Source organism: Oncorhynchus clarkii, chromosome 3 (assembly GCF_045791955.1).
Source record: "Oncorhynchus clarkii lewisi isolate Uvic-CL-2024 chromosome 3, UVic_Ocla_1.0, whole genome shotgun sequence".
NCBI classification, from domain to species: Eukaryota; Metazoa; Chordata; class Actinopteri; order Salmoniformes; family Salmonidae; genus Oncorhynchus; species Oncorhynchus clarkii.
This window is the reverse complement of record NC_092149.1, coordinates 73,059,712-73,077,976: the sequence shown is the minus strand read 5'-3', so window position 1 is coordinate 73,077,976 and position 18,265 is coordinate 73,059,712. Positions and strand designations below refer to the sequence as shown.

At 36.3% G+C, this 18,265-nt stretch overlaps 1 protein-coding gene across 1 annotated transcript in view; it reads left to right on the top strand.

The window, feature by feature from the left end:
• Positions 1 to 1,017: 1,017 nt before the first annotated feature.
• Positions 1,018 to 18,265, top strand: part of LOC139386018 (nectin-3-like) — a 32,973-nt gene continuing 15,725 nt past the window's right edge. The window contains exons 1-4 of the mRNA XM_071131378.1: positions 1,018 to 1,124; positions 1,543 to 2,893; positions 3,179 to 3,251; positions 4,462 to 4,767. Of these exons, the coding sequence (XP_070987479.1) occupies positions 3,197 to 3,251; positions 4,462 to 4,767 (361 nt within the window). The 5' untranslated portion in view covers positions 1,018 to 1,124; positions 1,543 to 2,893; positions 3,179 to 3,196. The remainder of the gene's footprint in view (positions 1,125 to 1,542; positions 2,894 to 3,178; positions 3,252 to 4,461; positions 4,768 to 18,265) is intronic.

Here is an 18,265-nt window from a genome sequence, read left to right as displayed (position 1 = left end):
GAGGTAATATGTACACTACCGTTCAAAAGTTTGGGGTCACTTAGAAATGTCCTTGTTTTTTAAAGAAAAGCAGTTTTTTGTCCATTACAATAACATAAAATTGATCAGAAAGACAGTGAAGATATTGTTAATGAAAATGACTATTGTAGCTGGAAACGGCTGATTTGTTTATGGAATATCTACATAGGCGAACAGAGGCCCATTACCAGCATCCATCACTCCTGTGTTCCAATGGCACGTTGTGTTAGCTAATGCAGGTTTATCATTTTAAAAGTCTAATTGATCATTAGAAAACAATTTTGAAATTATGTTAGCACAGCTGGAAACTGTTGTGCTGATTAAAGAAGCAATACATTTGGCCTTCTTTAGACTAGTTGAGTATCTGGAGCATCAGTATTTGTGTGTTTGATTACAGGCTCAAAATGGACAGAAACAAATAACTTTCTTCTGAAACTCGACAGTCTATTCTTGTTCTGAGAAATGAAGGCTATTCCATGCCAGAAATTGTCCAAGAAACTGGAGATCTCGTACAACACGGTGTGCTACTCCTTTCACAGAACAGCCCAAACTGTCTCTAACCAGAAAAGAAAGAGGAGTGGGAGGCCCTGGTGCACAACTGAGCAAGAGTACAAGTACATTAGAGTATCTAGCTTGAGAAACAGATGCCTCACAAGTCCTCAACTGGCAGCTTCCTTAAATAGTACCTGCAAAACACTTGTCTCAACATCAACAGTGAAGGGGCGACTCCGGGATGCTGGCCTTCTAGGCAGAGTTGCAAAGAAAAAGCCATAACTCAGACTGGCCAATAAAAAGAAAAGATTACGATGGGCAAAAGAACACAGACACTGGACAGAGGAAGTGTTATGGACAGACAAATCTAAGTGTGCTGCCATCCTGTTAGAAGGTAACAGATTATTTTATTACAATGGTTAAATTGGATTTTCATTGTGTTCAATAGTGTTATTTGCCCCCTAGTGGAGCTTTCTGGTACTTAGAAAGACTACGCAAACAGGAAGTAGAGAATTTGTTCTGCACGCATAGAAGCAGCTACAAACAAGGCTACGGTGCAGGTCTTTCAATGTAGTTATTTCTTGTCACGCTTCAGCCTTGGAAAATATTTGTTTGTAAGTTCGATTCAAGCATTTAGCTAATGATGATAATCTTGTTATTGATAGAGTTGCTTACATATCAATGTTGGTTGCATTTACTCACAAATTGCAATGCCTTTCATGTATGTCGTTAGCTGTATTACTTTGCTTGTGCGTCATGCAAAGAATTGTAAAATATACAATACTGTAGTTTTGTTACTGTTTCTATTGTAATATGCTTTGTTATTCTACATAGATGGTTGTACATTATTAGAGTAATGAAAGGAGCCAATTACCATATGAGTAACAATTAGCTATATGGTTTGGCATCATGCCAGATGCATGGTACCTTGGCACGTGCTTTGTATTTATGCAACTTCAAATGTTTAATGTACAGCTACAGTATGTCGGTGTGAATTGAATACTAACGTATATTCTTTTCTGTATTTTGCAGTTTCACAACATAAACGTTTTCAATATATTCATTCAAGAAAAGTCACGCCTTGGGAGTTTTATTGAAGACTTAGTTGTTAGCTATCTGTCTAGTTTTGCATGGGAACGCAACTCAAGGGCAGAATACTAAGTTTGAGGTGTTCGGATCACAAAGAAGAATATTCGTATGACGCAGACCAAATTAAAATATGCTGGAGGAGAGCTTGACACCATCTGTCAAGCATGGTGGAGGCAATGTGATGGTCTGGGGTGCTTTAGTGGTGGTAAAGTGGGAGGTTTGTACAGGGTAAAAGGGATCTTGAAGGAGGCTATCACTCCATTTTGTAACGCCATGCCATAACTTGTGGATGGTGCTTAATTGGAGCAAACTTCCTCCTACAACAGGTCAATGACCCAAAGCACAGCTCCAAACTATGCAATAACTATTTAGGGAAGAAGCAGTCAGCAGATATTTTGTCTATAAAGGAGTGGCCAGCACAGTCACTGGATCTCAACCCTATTGAGCTGTTGTGGGAGCAGCTTGACCGTATGCTACGTAAGGAGTGCCCATCAAGCCAATCGAATTTGTGGGAGGTGCTTCAGGAAGCATGGGGTGAAATATCTTCAGATTACCTCAACAAATTGTCAACTAGAATGCCAAAGGTCTGCAAGGCTGTAATTGCTGCAAATGGAGGATTCTTTGACAAAATAAAAGTTTGAAGGGCACAATTATATTTGCAATTAAAAATAATTATTTAGAACCTTGTCAATGTCTTGACTATATTTCCTATTCATATTGTAACACATTTCATGTGTGTTTTCATGGAAAACAAGGACATTTCTAAGTGACCCCAAACTTTTGAACAGTAGTGTATATAGTGTATCATCAGAGAGGGGGGTCCCAAGTCATACAGATTCTGGCCTGTTGTTATTTATAACTATGTTTTACTTAAAGAAAATACATAATTTTGTCATTGTTGTTTATTTGTAGTGAGGACTATGTGTATGTTTCATGTTTCATAACCAGTATAGCTGATTGGGTCTGGAAGGCAGGTGGGTAGGAGGCCTAGTGCTGTATCCACCGCTGTGCAGGCGGGGTGCGTGGTCGCCGGGTAGGGGTACAAGTGAATGAGGAGGGGGATGGGAGTCATACAGCTGACTCCAAAGAGGAAGCACACAGCCTATGAAAAGCCAAGAGTCTGCGAGTGGGGTGGAGCCTAGACTGTCTCATCCATGATCCACCCCATTGTGCTATAGCTGCTGTGGCTTACTGAATTAGTGTTTTCCAACAGTAGGAGGACATTTTTCTGTCAGCACAAACATCAAAAACAAATGTCTGCTATTTCAGCAGAGGAACTTCTATTTATCAAAGGGTTAGTGGTCTCTTAAATTTACAGATACAAATGTTTTGTTCCATTATTACTGACCAATGTAGGACTGGTTGTTTATTTTGGAGAAAAGGTTTTGGCTACATTGCAAGATGTGCATAGTCTACATCAAAGAGTGATGATTGCAGACCAATGCTTGAATACATTTTATTGCATAGAACATTATTTTACATACAGCTCAGCCTACATAATTGTCTTACATAAACAATGAATAGATCCAATTTTAAAATGTAATATAATTACATAATTACATTTCCCCTCTGATCCTAGCAATGAGAAGAGCAAAGCATGTTACTGAAGCTGTGCTGTGTGATTCTACTCATCATCCAGAGGGATACAGAAAGTAGGTTTCCAATTGTCTCTTTCTTCTTATTGACACAAGGCAAGACAGTAACACCCACCAAACACACAATCCCACCATTCAACTGTAGTCCTTGTCCTTTTAGGGTACATAAGGCACACACATCAGCTCAGTAAGTTGACAATGTTTTTATCTCAGTAGTTTTGAGACATGCTGAGCATTCACAAGTATCTGGGAATGTCTTGAATATCTTACTCTTGATTAAGTGTAAGAATAGAGTCAGGGCTTTTGGCTTATTATTCTAATAACATATTCACTAAGTAGTTTCAGCCTAGACTGGACCCAGATCAGTGCGTGCTTTAGCCATCTCCTCTGACTATGGCTGTCCAAATGGGGTTAGGGTCAAAGATTGAGTAATTGGCACATTTGTTGTTGCAATAGCCACATTTCAGCATCAATAGGATATCATAGTTCATAAGCACAGCTAAATACTAATAATGGTCTTGTCTGTGTGTTTAGTTATCATCTCTGTTTATTAGAGTTCATAAACATCTATTCTACAGGTATCTTCTGGAATGTTTTTTAGGCTTGTGTTTTCTCTACAGGTACACAGGTGAATGCAGGACTGTGGTACAGGGGGAGGATGTGGACTTATCCTGCAGACTGATAGAGAGAACACAGGAGCACAGGAGCTTAAACACATAACATGGCAGAAAAGTACTCAGCATGAAAAACATAATTTGATTCATATTTATCCAAATGGGGTTACTGACTTTGTTGTATCAAATGGATTAAAAGGCAGAGTTCAGTTAATTGGGAACTTATCAGAAAAACTTGGATTAATTCGAATAACAGCTGTCAGACTGTTGGATGAAGGCACCTTCACATGTATCTTCAATGTTTTCCCCAGTGGAGCATACACTACAGAGATACCTCTGACTGTGCTTGGTAAGAACTATGAGTGTGTAGAAATACTGTGTATTGTCAATCTCATCTACACATTTGGCCTGGCAAAGAATGTACCTCTATCCTCTTAACGCCGAGGTTGTAACAAGGAGAGCACACACGTCTCAATATATATTTCCCCTAATGGTCGAGTGTTAAATAACTTGGGAATATATACACCACTTTTCCAGAAACATCCCTCTCCCATAATCACTGGGCTGTGAATGCTTTTTCATGTATAGTTCCACATTTATAACTAGTGGCATGTTTTCTGTTTTAAATGTTTTGGTTTGTTTTCTTGTCATAGTTCCTCCAGTGGTGAGTGTGACAGTCGATGTCCCTCCTGTTGTTGGGGAGAAAGAGGTTATCCTGGCAACCTGTGTGGCTGCTGGTGCCAAGCCACAGGCAGATGTGAAGTGGAAGACAGGGACATTGGGCAGTTTGTTGAAGACAGTGACTAACTCCACCCAACACACCAACGGAACCACCACAGTACTCAGCCAACTGCTCGGGGTGCCAACCAGAGCAGCCAATCAGCAGCAGGTCCAGTGTGTGGTCAACCAGTCTGCCCTGGCAACAGAAAATAGCTTCAACTACACCATAGACATCCACTGTGAGTATATTCTACTACAACTGTCCTAGACCATAGACATCCACTGTAAGTATATTCTACTACCACTGTCCTAGTCCATAGACATCCACTGTAAGTATATTCTACTACCACTGTATTCTACTAGCACTGTCCTAGACCATAGACATCCACTGTAAGTGTATTCTACTACCACTGTCCTACACTATAGACATCCACTGTAAGTGTATTCTACTACCACTGTCCTAGTCCATAGACATCTACTGTAAGTATATTCTACTAGCACTGTCCTAGACCATAGACATCCACTGTAAGTATATTCTACTACCACTGGCCTAGACCATAGACATCCACTGTAAGTGTATTCTACTACCACTGTCCTAGACCATAGACATCCACTGTAAGTATATTCTACTACCACTGGCCTAGACCATAGACATCCACTGTAAGTGTATTCTACTACCACTGTCCTAGACCATAGACATCCACTGTAAGTCTATTCTACTAGCACTGTCCTAGACCATAGACATCCACTGTAAGTGTATTCTACTACCACTGTCCTAGACCATAGACATCCACTGTAAGTGTATTCTACTAGCACTGTATTCTACTAGCACTGTCATACACCATAGACATCCACTGTAAGTATATTCTACTAGCACTGTATTCTACTAGCACTGTCATACACCATAGACATCCACTGTAAGTGTATTCTACTAGCACTGTATTCTACTAGCACTGTCCTAGACCATAGACATCCACTGTAAGTATATTCTACTACCACTGTACTACACTATAGACATCCACTGTAAATATATTCTACTAGAACTGTACTACACTATAGACATCCACTGTAAGTGTATTCTACTAGAACTGTAATCTACTAGCACTGTCATACACCATAGACATCCACTGTAAGTGTATTCTACTAGCACTGTATTCTACTAGCACTGTCATACACCATAGACATCCACTGTAAGTATATTCTACTACCACTGTGCTACACCATAGACATCCACTGTAAGTGTATTCTACTAGCACTGTCATACACTGTAAGTGTATTCTACAAGAACTGTACTACACTATAGACATCCACTGTAAATATATTCTACTAGAACTGTACTACACTATAGACATCCACTGTAAGTGTATTCTGCTAGCACTGTCATACACTGTAAGTGTATTCTACAAGAACTGTACTACACCATAGACATCCACTGTGAGTATATTCTACTACCACTGTCCTAGACCATAGACATCCACTGTAAGTATATTCTACTAGAACTGTACTACACCATAGACATCCACTGTAAGTATATTCTACTAGAACTGTACTACACCATAGACATCCACTGTAAGTATATTCTACTAGAACTGTACTACACTATAGACATCCACTGTTAGTATATTCTAATAGAACTGTACTACACTATAGACATCCACTGTAAGTATATTCTACTAGAACTGTACTACACCATAGACATCCACTGTAAGTATATTCTACTAGAACTGTACTACACTATAGACATCCACTGTAAGTATATTCTACTAGAACTGTACTACACTATAGACATCCACTGTAAGTATATTCTACTAGAACTGTACTACACTATAGACATCCACTGTAAGTATATTCTACTAGAACTCTACTACACCATAGACATCCACTGTAAGTATTTTCTACTAGAACTGTACTACACCATAGACATCCACTGTAAGTATATTATACTAGAACTGTACTACACCATAGACATCCACTGTAAGTATATTCTACTAGAACTGTACTACACTATAGACATCCACTGTAAGTATATTCTACTAGAACTGTACTACACCAAAGACATCCACTGTAAGTATATTCTACTAGAACTGTACTACACTATAGACATCCACTGTAAGTATATTCTACTAGAACTGTACTACACTATAGACATCCACTGTAAGTATATTCTACTAGAACTGTACTACACTATAGACATCCATTGTAAGTATATTCTACTAGAACTGTACTACACCATAGACATCCACTGTAAGTATATTCTACTAGAACTGTACTACACCATAGACATCCACTGTAAGTATATTCTACTAGAACTGTACTACACTATAGACATCCACTAAGTATATTCTACTAGAACTGTACTACACTATAGACATCCACTGTAAGTATATTCTACTAGAACTGTACTACACTATAGACATCCACTGTAAGTATATTCTACTAGAACTGTATTACACTATAGACATCCACTGTAAGTATATTCTACTAGAACTGTACTACGCTATAGACATCCACTGTAAGTATATTCTACTAGAACTCTACTACACTATAGATATCCACTGTCAGTATATTCTACTAGAACTGTACTACACTATAGACATCCACTGTAAGTATATTCTACTAGAACTGTACTACACTATAGACATCCACTGTAAGTATATTCTACTAGAACTGTACTACACCAAAGACATCCACTGTAAGTAAATTCTACTAGAACTGTACTACACTATAGACATCCACTGTAAGTATATTCTACTAGAACTGTACTACACCATAGACATCCACTGTAAGTATATTCTACTAGAACTGTACTACACTATAGACATCCATTGTAAGTATATTCTACTAGAACTGTACTACACCATAGACATCCACTGTAAGTATATTCTACTAGAACTGTACTACACCATAGACATCCACTGTAAGTATATTCTACTAGAACTGTACTACACTGTAGACATCCACTGTAAGTATATTCTACTAGAACTGTACTACACCATAGACATCCACTGTAAGTATATTCTATTAGAACTGTACTACACTATAGACATCCACTGTAAGTATATTCTACTAGAACTGTATTCTACTAGCACTGTCATACACCATAGACATCCACTGTAAGTATATTCTACTAGCACTGTATTCTACTAGCACTGTCATACACCATAGACATCCACTGTAAGTGTATTCTACTAGCACTGTATTCTACTAGCACTGTCCTAGACCATAGACATCCACTGTAAGTATATTCTACTACCACTGTACTACACTATAGACATCCACTGTAAATATATTCTACTAGAACTGTACTACACTATAGACATCCACTGTAAGTGTATTCTACTAGAACTGTAATCTACTAGCACTGTCATACACCATAGACATCCACTGTAAGTGTATTCTACTAGCACTGTATTCTACTAGCACTGTCATACACCATAGACATCCACTGTAAGTGTATTCTACTAGCACTGTCATACACTGTAAGTGTATTCTACAAGAACTGTACTACACTATAGACATCCACTGTAAATATATTCTACTAGAACTGTACTACACTATAGACATCCACTGTAAGTGTATTCTACTAGCACTGTCATACACTGTAAGTGTATTCTACAAGAACTGTACTACACTATGGACATCCACTGTAAATATATTCTACTAGAACTGTACTACACCATAGACATCCACTGTAAGTATATTCTACTAGAACTGTACTACACTATAGACATCCACTGTAAGTGTATTCTACTAGCACTGTAATACACCATAGACATCCACTGTGAGTATATTCTACTACCACTGTCCTAGACCATAGACATCCACTGTAAGTATATTCTACTAGAACTGTACTAAACCATAGACATCCACTGTAAGTATATTCTACTAGAATTGTACTACACCATAGACATCCACTGTAAGTATATTCTACTAGAACTGTACTACACCATAGACATCCACTGTAAGTATATTCTATTAGAACTGTACTACACTATAGACATCCACTGTAAGTATATTCTACTAGAACTGTACTACACTATAGACATCCACTGTAAGTATATTCTACTAGAACTGTACTACTCCATAGACATCCACTGTAAGTATATTCTACTAGAACTGTACTACACCATAGACATCCACTGTAAGTATATTCTACTAGAACTGTACTACACTATAGACATCCACTGTACGTATATTCTACTAGAACTGTACTACACTATAGACATCCACTGTAAGTATATTCTACTAGAACTGTACTACACCATAGACATTCACTAAGTATATTCTACTAGAACTGTACTACACCATAGACATCCACTGTAAGTATATTCTACTAGAACTGTACTACACTATATATATCCACTGTAAGTATATTCTACTAGAACTGTACTACACTATAGACATCCACTGTAAGTATATTCTACTAGAACTGTACTACACTATAGACATCCACTGTAAGTACATTCTACTAGAACTGTACTACACTGTAGACATCCACTGTAAGTATATTCTACTAGAACTGTACTACACCATAGACATCCACTGTAAGTATATTCTATTAGAACTGTACTACACTATAGACATCCACTGTAAGTATATTCTACTAGAACTGTACTACACTATAGACATCCACTGTAAGTATATTCTACTAGAACTGTACTACTCCATAGACATCCACTGTAAGTATATTCTACTAGAACTGTACTACACCATAGACATCCACTGTAAGTATATTCTACTAGAACTGTACTACACTATAGACATCCACTGTAAGTATATTCTACTAGAACTGTACTACACTATAGACATCCACTGTAAGTATATTCTACTAGAACTGTACTACACCATAGACATTCACTGTAAGTATATTCTACTAGAACTGTACTACACTATAGACATCCACTGTAAGTATATTCTACTAGAACTGTACTACACTGTAGACATCCACTGTAAGTATATTCTACTAGAACTGTACTACACCATAGACATCCACTGTAAGTATATTCTATTAGAACTGTACTACACTATAGACATCCACTGTAAGTATATTCTACTAGAACTGTACTACACCATAGACATCCACTGTAAGTATATTCTACTAGAACTGTACTACACCATAGACATCCACTGTAAGTATATTCTACTAGAACTGTACTACACCATAGACATCCACTGTAAGTATATTCTACTAGAACTGTACTACACTATAGACATCCACTGTAAGTATATTCTACTAGAACTGTACTACACTATAGACATCCACTGTAAGTATATTCTACCAGAACTGTACTACACCATAGACATCCACTGTAAGTATATTCTACGAGAACTGTACTACACTATAGACATCCACTGTAAGTATATTCTACTAGAACTGGACTACACCATAGACATCCACTGTAAGTATATTCTACTAGAACTGCACTACACTATAGACATCCACTGTAAGTATATTCTAATAGAACTGTACTACACTATAGACATCCACTGTAAGTATATTCTACTAGAACTGTACTACACCATAGACATCCACTGTAAGTATATTCTACTAGAACTGTACCTCACCATAGACATCCACTGTAAGTATATTCTACTAGAACTGTACTACACTGTAGACATCCACTGTAAGTATATTCTACTAGAACTGTACTACACCATAGACATCCACTGTAAGTATATTCTATTAGAACTGTACTACACTATAGACATCCACTGTAAGTATATTCTACTAGAACTGTACTACACTATAGACATCCACTGTAAGTATATTCTACTAGAACTGTACTACTCCATAGACATCCACTGTAAGTATATTCTACTAGAACTGTACTACACCATAGACATCCACTGTAAGTATATTCTACTAGAACTGTACTACACTATAGACATCCACTGTACGTATATTCTACTAGAACTGTACTACACTATAGACATCCACTGTAAGTATATTCTACTAGAACTGTACTACACCATAGACATTCACTGTAAGTATATTCTACTAGAACTGTACTACACCATAGACATCCACTGTAAGTATATTCTACTAGAACTGTACTACACTATAGACATCCACTGTAAGTATATTCTAATAGAACTGTACTACACTATATACATCCACTGTAAGTATTTTCTACTATAACTGTACTACACTATAGACATCCACTGTAAGTATATTCTACTAGAACTGTACTACACCATAGACATCCACTGTAAGTTTATTCTACTAGAACTGTACTACACTATAGACATCCACTGTAAGTATATTCTAATAGAACTGAACTACACTATAGACATCCACTGTAAGTATATTCTACTAGAACTGTACTACACCATAGACATTCACTGTAAGTATATTCTACTAGAACTGTACTACACCATAGACATCCACTGTAAGTATATTCTACTAGAACTGTACTACACCATAGACATCCACTGTAAGTATATTCTACGAGAACTGTACTACACTATAGACATCCACTGTAAGTATATTCTACTATAACTGTACTACACTATAGACATTCACTGTAAGTATATTCTACTAGAACTGTACTACACCATAGACATCCACTGTAAGTATATTCTACTAGAACTGTACTACACCATAGACATCCACTGTAAGTATATTCTACTAGAACTGTACTACACCATAGACATCCACTGTAAGTATATTCTACTAGAACTGTACTACACTATAGACATCCACTGTAAGTATATTCTACTAGAACTGTACTACACTATAGACATCCACTGTAAGTATATTCTACTAGAACTGTACTACACCGTAGACATCCACTGTAAGTATATTCTACGAGAACTGTACTACACTATAGACATCCACTGTAAGTATATTCTACTAGAACTGTACTACACCATAGACATCCACTGTAAGTATATTCTACTAGAACTGCACTACACTATAGACATCCACTGTAAGTATATTCTACTAGAACTGTACTACACCATAGACATCCACTGTAAGTATATTCTACTAGAACTGTACCTCACCATAGACATCCACTGTAAGTATATTCTACTAGAACTGTACTACACCATATACATCCACTGTAAGTATATTCTACTAGAACTGTACTACACCATAGACATCCACTGTAAGTATATTCTACTAGAACTGTACTACACCATAGACATCCACTGTAAGTATATTCTACTAGAACTGTACTACACTATAGACATCCACTGTAAGTATATTCTACAAGAACTGTACTACACCATAGACATCCACTGTAAGTATATTCTACTAGAACTGTACTACACTATAGACATCCACTGTAAGTATATTCTACTAGAACTGTACTACACTATATATATCCACTGTAAGTATATTCTACTAGAACTGTACTACACTATAGACATCCACTGTAAGTATATTCTACTAGAACTGTACTACACTATAGACATCCACTGTAAGTACATTCTACTAGAACTGTACTACACTATAGACATCCACTGTAAGTATATTCTACTAGAACTGTACTACACTATAGACATCCACTGTAAGTATATTCTACTAGAACTGTACTACACTATAGACATCCACTGTAGGTATATTCTACTAGAACTGTACTACACCATAGACATCCACTGTAAGTATATTCTACTAGAACTGTACTACACCATAGACATCCACTGTAAGTATATTATATTAGAACTGTACTACACTATAGACATCCACTGTAAGTATATTCTACTAGAACTGTACTACACTATAGACATCCACTGTAAGTATATTCTACTAGAACTGTACTACTCCATATACATCCACTGTAAGTATATTCTACTAGAGCTGTACTACACCATAGACATCCACTGTAAGTATATTATACTAGAACTGTACTACACTATAGACATCCACTGTACGTATATTCTACTAGAACTGTACTACACTATAGACATCCACTGTAAGTATATTCTACTAGAACTGTACTACACCATAGACATTCACTGTAAGTATATTCTACTAGAACTGTACTACACCATAGACATCCACTGTAAGTATATTCTACTAGAACTTTACTACACTATAGACATCCACTGTAAGTATATTCTAATAGAACTGTACTACACTATATACATCCACTGTAAGTATTTTCTACTAGAACTGTACTACACTATAGACATCCACTGTAAGTATATTCTAATAGAACTGAACTACACTATAGACATCCACTGTAAGTATATTCTACTAGAACTGTACTACACCATAGACATCCACTGTAAGTATTTTCTACTAGAACTGTACTACACCATAGACATCCACTGTAAGTATATTCTACTACCACTGTTCTAGACCATAGACATCCACTGTAAGTGTATTCTACTACCACTGTCCTAGACCCTAGACATCCACTGTAAGTCTATTCTACTAGCACTGTCCTAGACCATAGACATCCACTTTAAGTGTATTCTACTACCACTGTCCTAGACCATAGACATCCACTGTAAGTGTATTCTACTAGCACTGTATTCTACTAGCACTGTCATACACCATAGACATCCACTGTAAGTATATTCTACTAGCATTGTATTCTACTAGCACTGTCATACACCATAGACATCCACTGTAAGTGTATTCTACTAGCACTGTATTCTACTAGCACTGTCCTAGACCATAGACATCCACTGTAAGTATATTCTACTACCACTGTACTACACTATAGACATCCACTGTAAATATATTCTACTAGAACTGTACTACACTATAGACATCCACTGTAAGTGTATTCTACTAGAACTGTAACCTACTAGCACTGTCATACACCATAGACATCCACTGTAAGTGTATTCTACTAGCACTGTATTCTACTAGCACTGTCATACACCATAGACATCCACTGTAAGTGTATTCTACTAGCACTGTCATACACTGTAAGTGTATTCTACAAGAACTGTACTACACTATAGACATCCACTGTAAATATATTCTACTAGAACTGTACTACACTATAGACATCCACTGTAAGTGTATTCTACTAGCACTGTCATACACTGTAAGTGTATTCTACAAGAACTGTACTACACTATGGACATCCACTGTAAATTTATTCTACTAGAAATGTACTACACCATAGACATCCACTGTAAGTATATTCTACTAGAACTGTACTACACTATAGACATCCACTGTAAGTGTATTCTACTAGCACTGTAATACACCATAGACATCCACTGTGAGTATATTCTACTACCACTGTCCTAGACCATAGACATCCACTGTAAGTATATTCTACTAGAACTGTACTACACCATAGACATCCACTGTAAGTATATTCTACTAGAACTGTACTACACCATAGACATCCACTGTAAGTATATTCTACTAGAACTGTACTACACTATAGACATCCACTGTAAGTATATTCTAATAGAACTGTACTACACTATAGACATCCACTGTAAGTATATTCTACTAGAACTGTACTACACCATAGACATCCACTGTAAGTATATTCTACTAGAACTGTACTACACTATAGACATCCACTGTAAGTATATTCTACTAGAACTGTACTACACTATAGACATCCACTGTAAGTATATTCTACTAGAACTGTACTACACTATAGACATCCACTGTAAGTATATTCTACTAGAACTGTACTACACCATAGACATCCACTGTAAGTATTTTCTACTAGAACTGTACTACACCATAGACATCCACTGTAAGTATATTCTACTAGAACTGTACTACACTATAGACATCCACTGTAAGTATATTCTACTAGAACTGTACTACACTATAGACATCCACTGTAAGTATATTCTACTAGAACTGTACTACACCATAGACATCCACTGTAAGTATATTCTACTAGAACTGTACTACACTATAGACATCCACTGTAAGTATATTCTACTAGAACTGTACTACACCAAAGACATCCACTGTAAGTATATACTACTAGAACTGTACTACACTATAGACATCCACTGTAAGTATATTCTACTAGAACTGTACTACACTATAGACATCCACTGTAAGTATATTCTACTAGAACTGTACTACACTATAGACATCCATTGTAAGTATATTCTACTAGAACTGTACTACACCATAGACATCCACTGTAAGTATATTCTACTAGAACTGTACTACACTATAGACATCCACTGTAAGTATATTCTACTAGAACTGTACTACACTATAGACATCCACTGTAAGTATATTCTACTAGAACTGTATTACACTATAGACATCCACTGTAAGTATATTCTACTAGAACTGTACTACGCTATAGACATCCACTGTAAGTATATTCTACTAGAACTGTACTACACTATAGATATCCACTGTAAGTATATTCTACTAGAACTGTACTACACTATAGACATCCACTGTAAGTATATTCTACTAGAACTGTACTACACTATAGACTTCCACTGTAAGTATATTCTACTAGAACTGTACTACACTATAGACATCCAATGTAAGTATATTCTACTAGAACTGTACTACACCATATACATCCACTGTAAGTATATTCTATTAGAACTGTACTACACTATAGACATCCACTGTAAGTATATTCTACTAGAACTGTACAACACTATAGACATCAACTGTAAGTATATTCTACTAGAACTGTACTACTCCATAGACATCCACTGTAAGTATATTCTACTAGAACTGTACTACACCATAGACATCCACTGTAAGTATATTCTACTATAACTGTACTACACTATAGACATCCACTGTAAGTATATTCTACTAGAACTGTACTACACTATAGACATCCACTGTAAGTATATTCTACTAGAACTGTACTACACCATAGACATCCACTGTAAGTATATTCTACTAGAACTGGACTACACTATAGACATCCACTGTAAGTATATTCTAATATAACTGTACTACACCATAGACATCCACTGTAAGTATATTCTACTCGACCTGTACTACACCATAGACATCCACTGTAAGTATATTCTACTAGAACTGTACTACACCATAGACATCCACTGTAAGTATATTCTACTAGAACTGTACTACACCATAGACATCCACTGTAAGTATATTCTACTAGAACTGTACTACACTATAGACATCCACTGTAAGTATATTCTACTAGAACTGTACTACACCATATACATCCACTGTAAGTATATTCTACTAGAACTGTACTACACCATAGACATCCACTGTAAGTATATTCTACTAGAACTGTACTACACCATAGACATCCACTGTAAGTATATTCTACTAGAACTGTACTACACTATAGACATCCACTGTAAGTATATTCTACTAGAACTGTACTACACTATAGACATCCACTGTAAGTATATTCTAGTAGAACTGTACTACACTAGACATCCATTGTAAGTATATTCTACTAGAACTGTACTACACTATAGACATCCACTGTAAGTATATTCTACTAGAACTGTACTACACCATAGACATTTACTGTAAGTATATTCTACTAGAACTGTACTACACTATAGACATCCACTGTAAGTATATTCTACTAGAACTGTACTACACTGTAGACATCCACTGTAAGTATATTCTACTAGAACTGTATTACACCATAGACATCCACTGTAAGTTTATTCTATTAGAACTGTACTACACTATAGACATCCACTGTAAGTATATTCTACTAGAACTGTACTACACCATAGACATCCACTGTAAGTATATTCTACTAGAACTGTACTACACCATAGACATCCACTGTAAGTATATTCTACTAGAACTGTACTACACCATAGACATCCACTGTAAGTATATTCTACTAGAACTGTACTACACTATAGACATCCACTGTAAGTATATTCTACTAGAACTGTACTACACTATAGACATCCACTGTAAGTATATTCTACCAGAACTGTACTACACCATAGACATCCACTGTAAGTATATTCTACGAGAACTGTACTACACTATAGACATCCACTGTAAGTATATTCTACTAGAACTGTACTACACCATAGACATCCACTGTAAGTATATTCTACTAGAACTGCACTACACTATAGACATCCACTGTAAGTATATTCTAATAGAACTGTACTACACTATAGACATCCACTGTAAGTATATTCTACTAGAACTGTACTACACCATAGACATCCACTGTAAGTATATTCTACTAGAACTGTACCTCACCATAGACATCCACTGTAAGTACATTCTACTAGAACTGTACTACACCATATACATCCACTGTAAGTATATTCTACTAGAACTGTACTACACCATAGACATCCACTGTAAGTATATTCTACTAGAACTGTACTACACCATAGACATCCACTGTATGTATATTCTACTAGAACTGTACTACACTATAGACATCCACTGTAAGTATATTCTACAAGAACTGTACTACACCATAGACATCCACTGTAAGTATATTCTACTAGAACTGTACTACACTATAGACATCCACTGTAAGTAAATTCTACTAGAACTGTACTACACTATATATATCCACTGTAAGCATATTCTACTAGAACTGTACTACACTATAGACATCCACTGTAAGTATATTCTACTAGAACTGTACTACACTATAGACATCCACTGTAAATATATTCTACTAGAACTGTACTACACTGTAGACATCCACTGTAAGTATATTCTACTAGAACTGTACTACACCATAGACATCCACTGTAAGTATATTCTATTAGAACTGTACTACACTATAGACATCCACTGTAAGTATATTCTACTAGAACTGTACTACACTATAGACATCCACTGTAAGTATATTCTACTAGAACTGTACTACTCCATAGACATCCACTGTAAGTATATTCTACTAGAACTGTACTACACTGTAGACATCTACTGTAAGTATATTCTACTAGAACTGTACTACACCATAGACATCCACTGTAAGTATATTCTATTAGAACTGTACTACACTATAGACATCCACTGTAAGTATATTCTACTAGAACTGTACTACACCATAGACATCCACTGTAAGTATATTCTACTAGAACTGTACTACACTATAGACATCCACTGTAAGTATATTCTAATAGAACTGTACTACACTATATACATCCACTGTAAGTATATTCTACTAGAACTGTACTACACTATAGACATCCACTGTAAGTATATTCTACTAGAACTGTACTACACCATAGACATCCACTGTAAGTATATTCTACTAGAACTGTACTACACTATAGACATCCACTGTAAGTATATTCTAATAGAACTGAACTACACTATAGACTCCCACTGTAAGTATATTCTACTAGAACTGTACTACACCATAGACATCCACTGTAAGTATTTTCTACTAGAACTGTACTACACCATAGACATCCACTGTAAGTATATTCTACTACCACTGTTCTAGACCATAGACATCCACTGTAAGTGTATTCTACTACCACTGTCCTAGACCATAGACATCCACTGTAAGTCTATTCTACTAGCACTGTCCTAGACCATAGACATCCACTGTAAGTGTATTCTACTACCACTGTCCTAGACCATAGACATCCACTGTAAGTGTATTCTACTAGCACTGTATTCTACTAGCACTGTCATACACCATAGACATCCACTGTAAGTATATTCTACTAGCAATGTATTCTACTAGCACTGTCATACACCATAGACATCCACTGTAAGTGTATTCTACTAGCACTGTATTCTACTAGCACTGTCCTAGACCATAGACATCCACTGTAAGTATATTCTACTACCACTGTACTACACTATAGACATCCACTGTA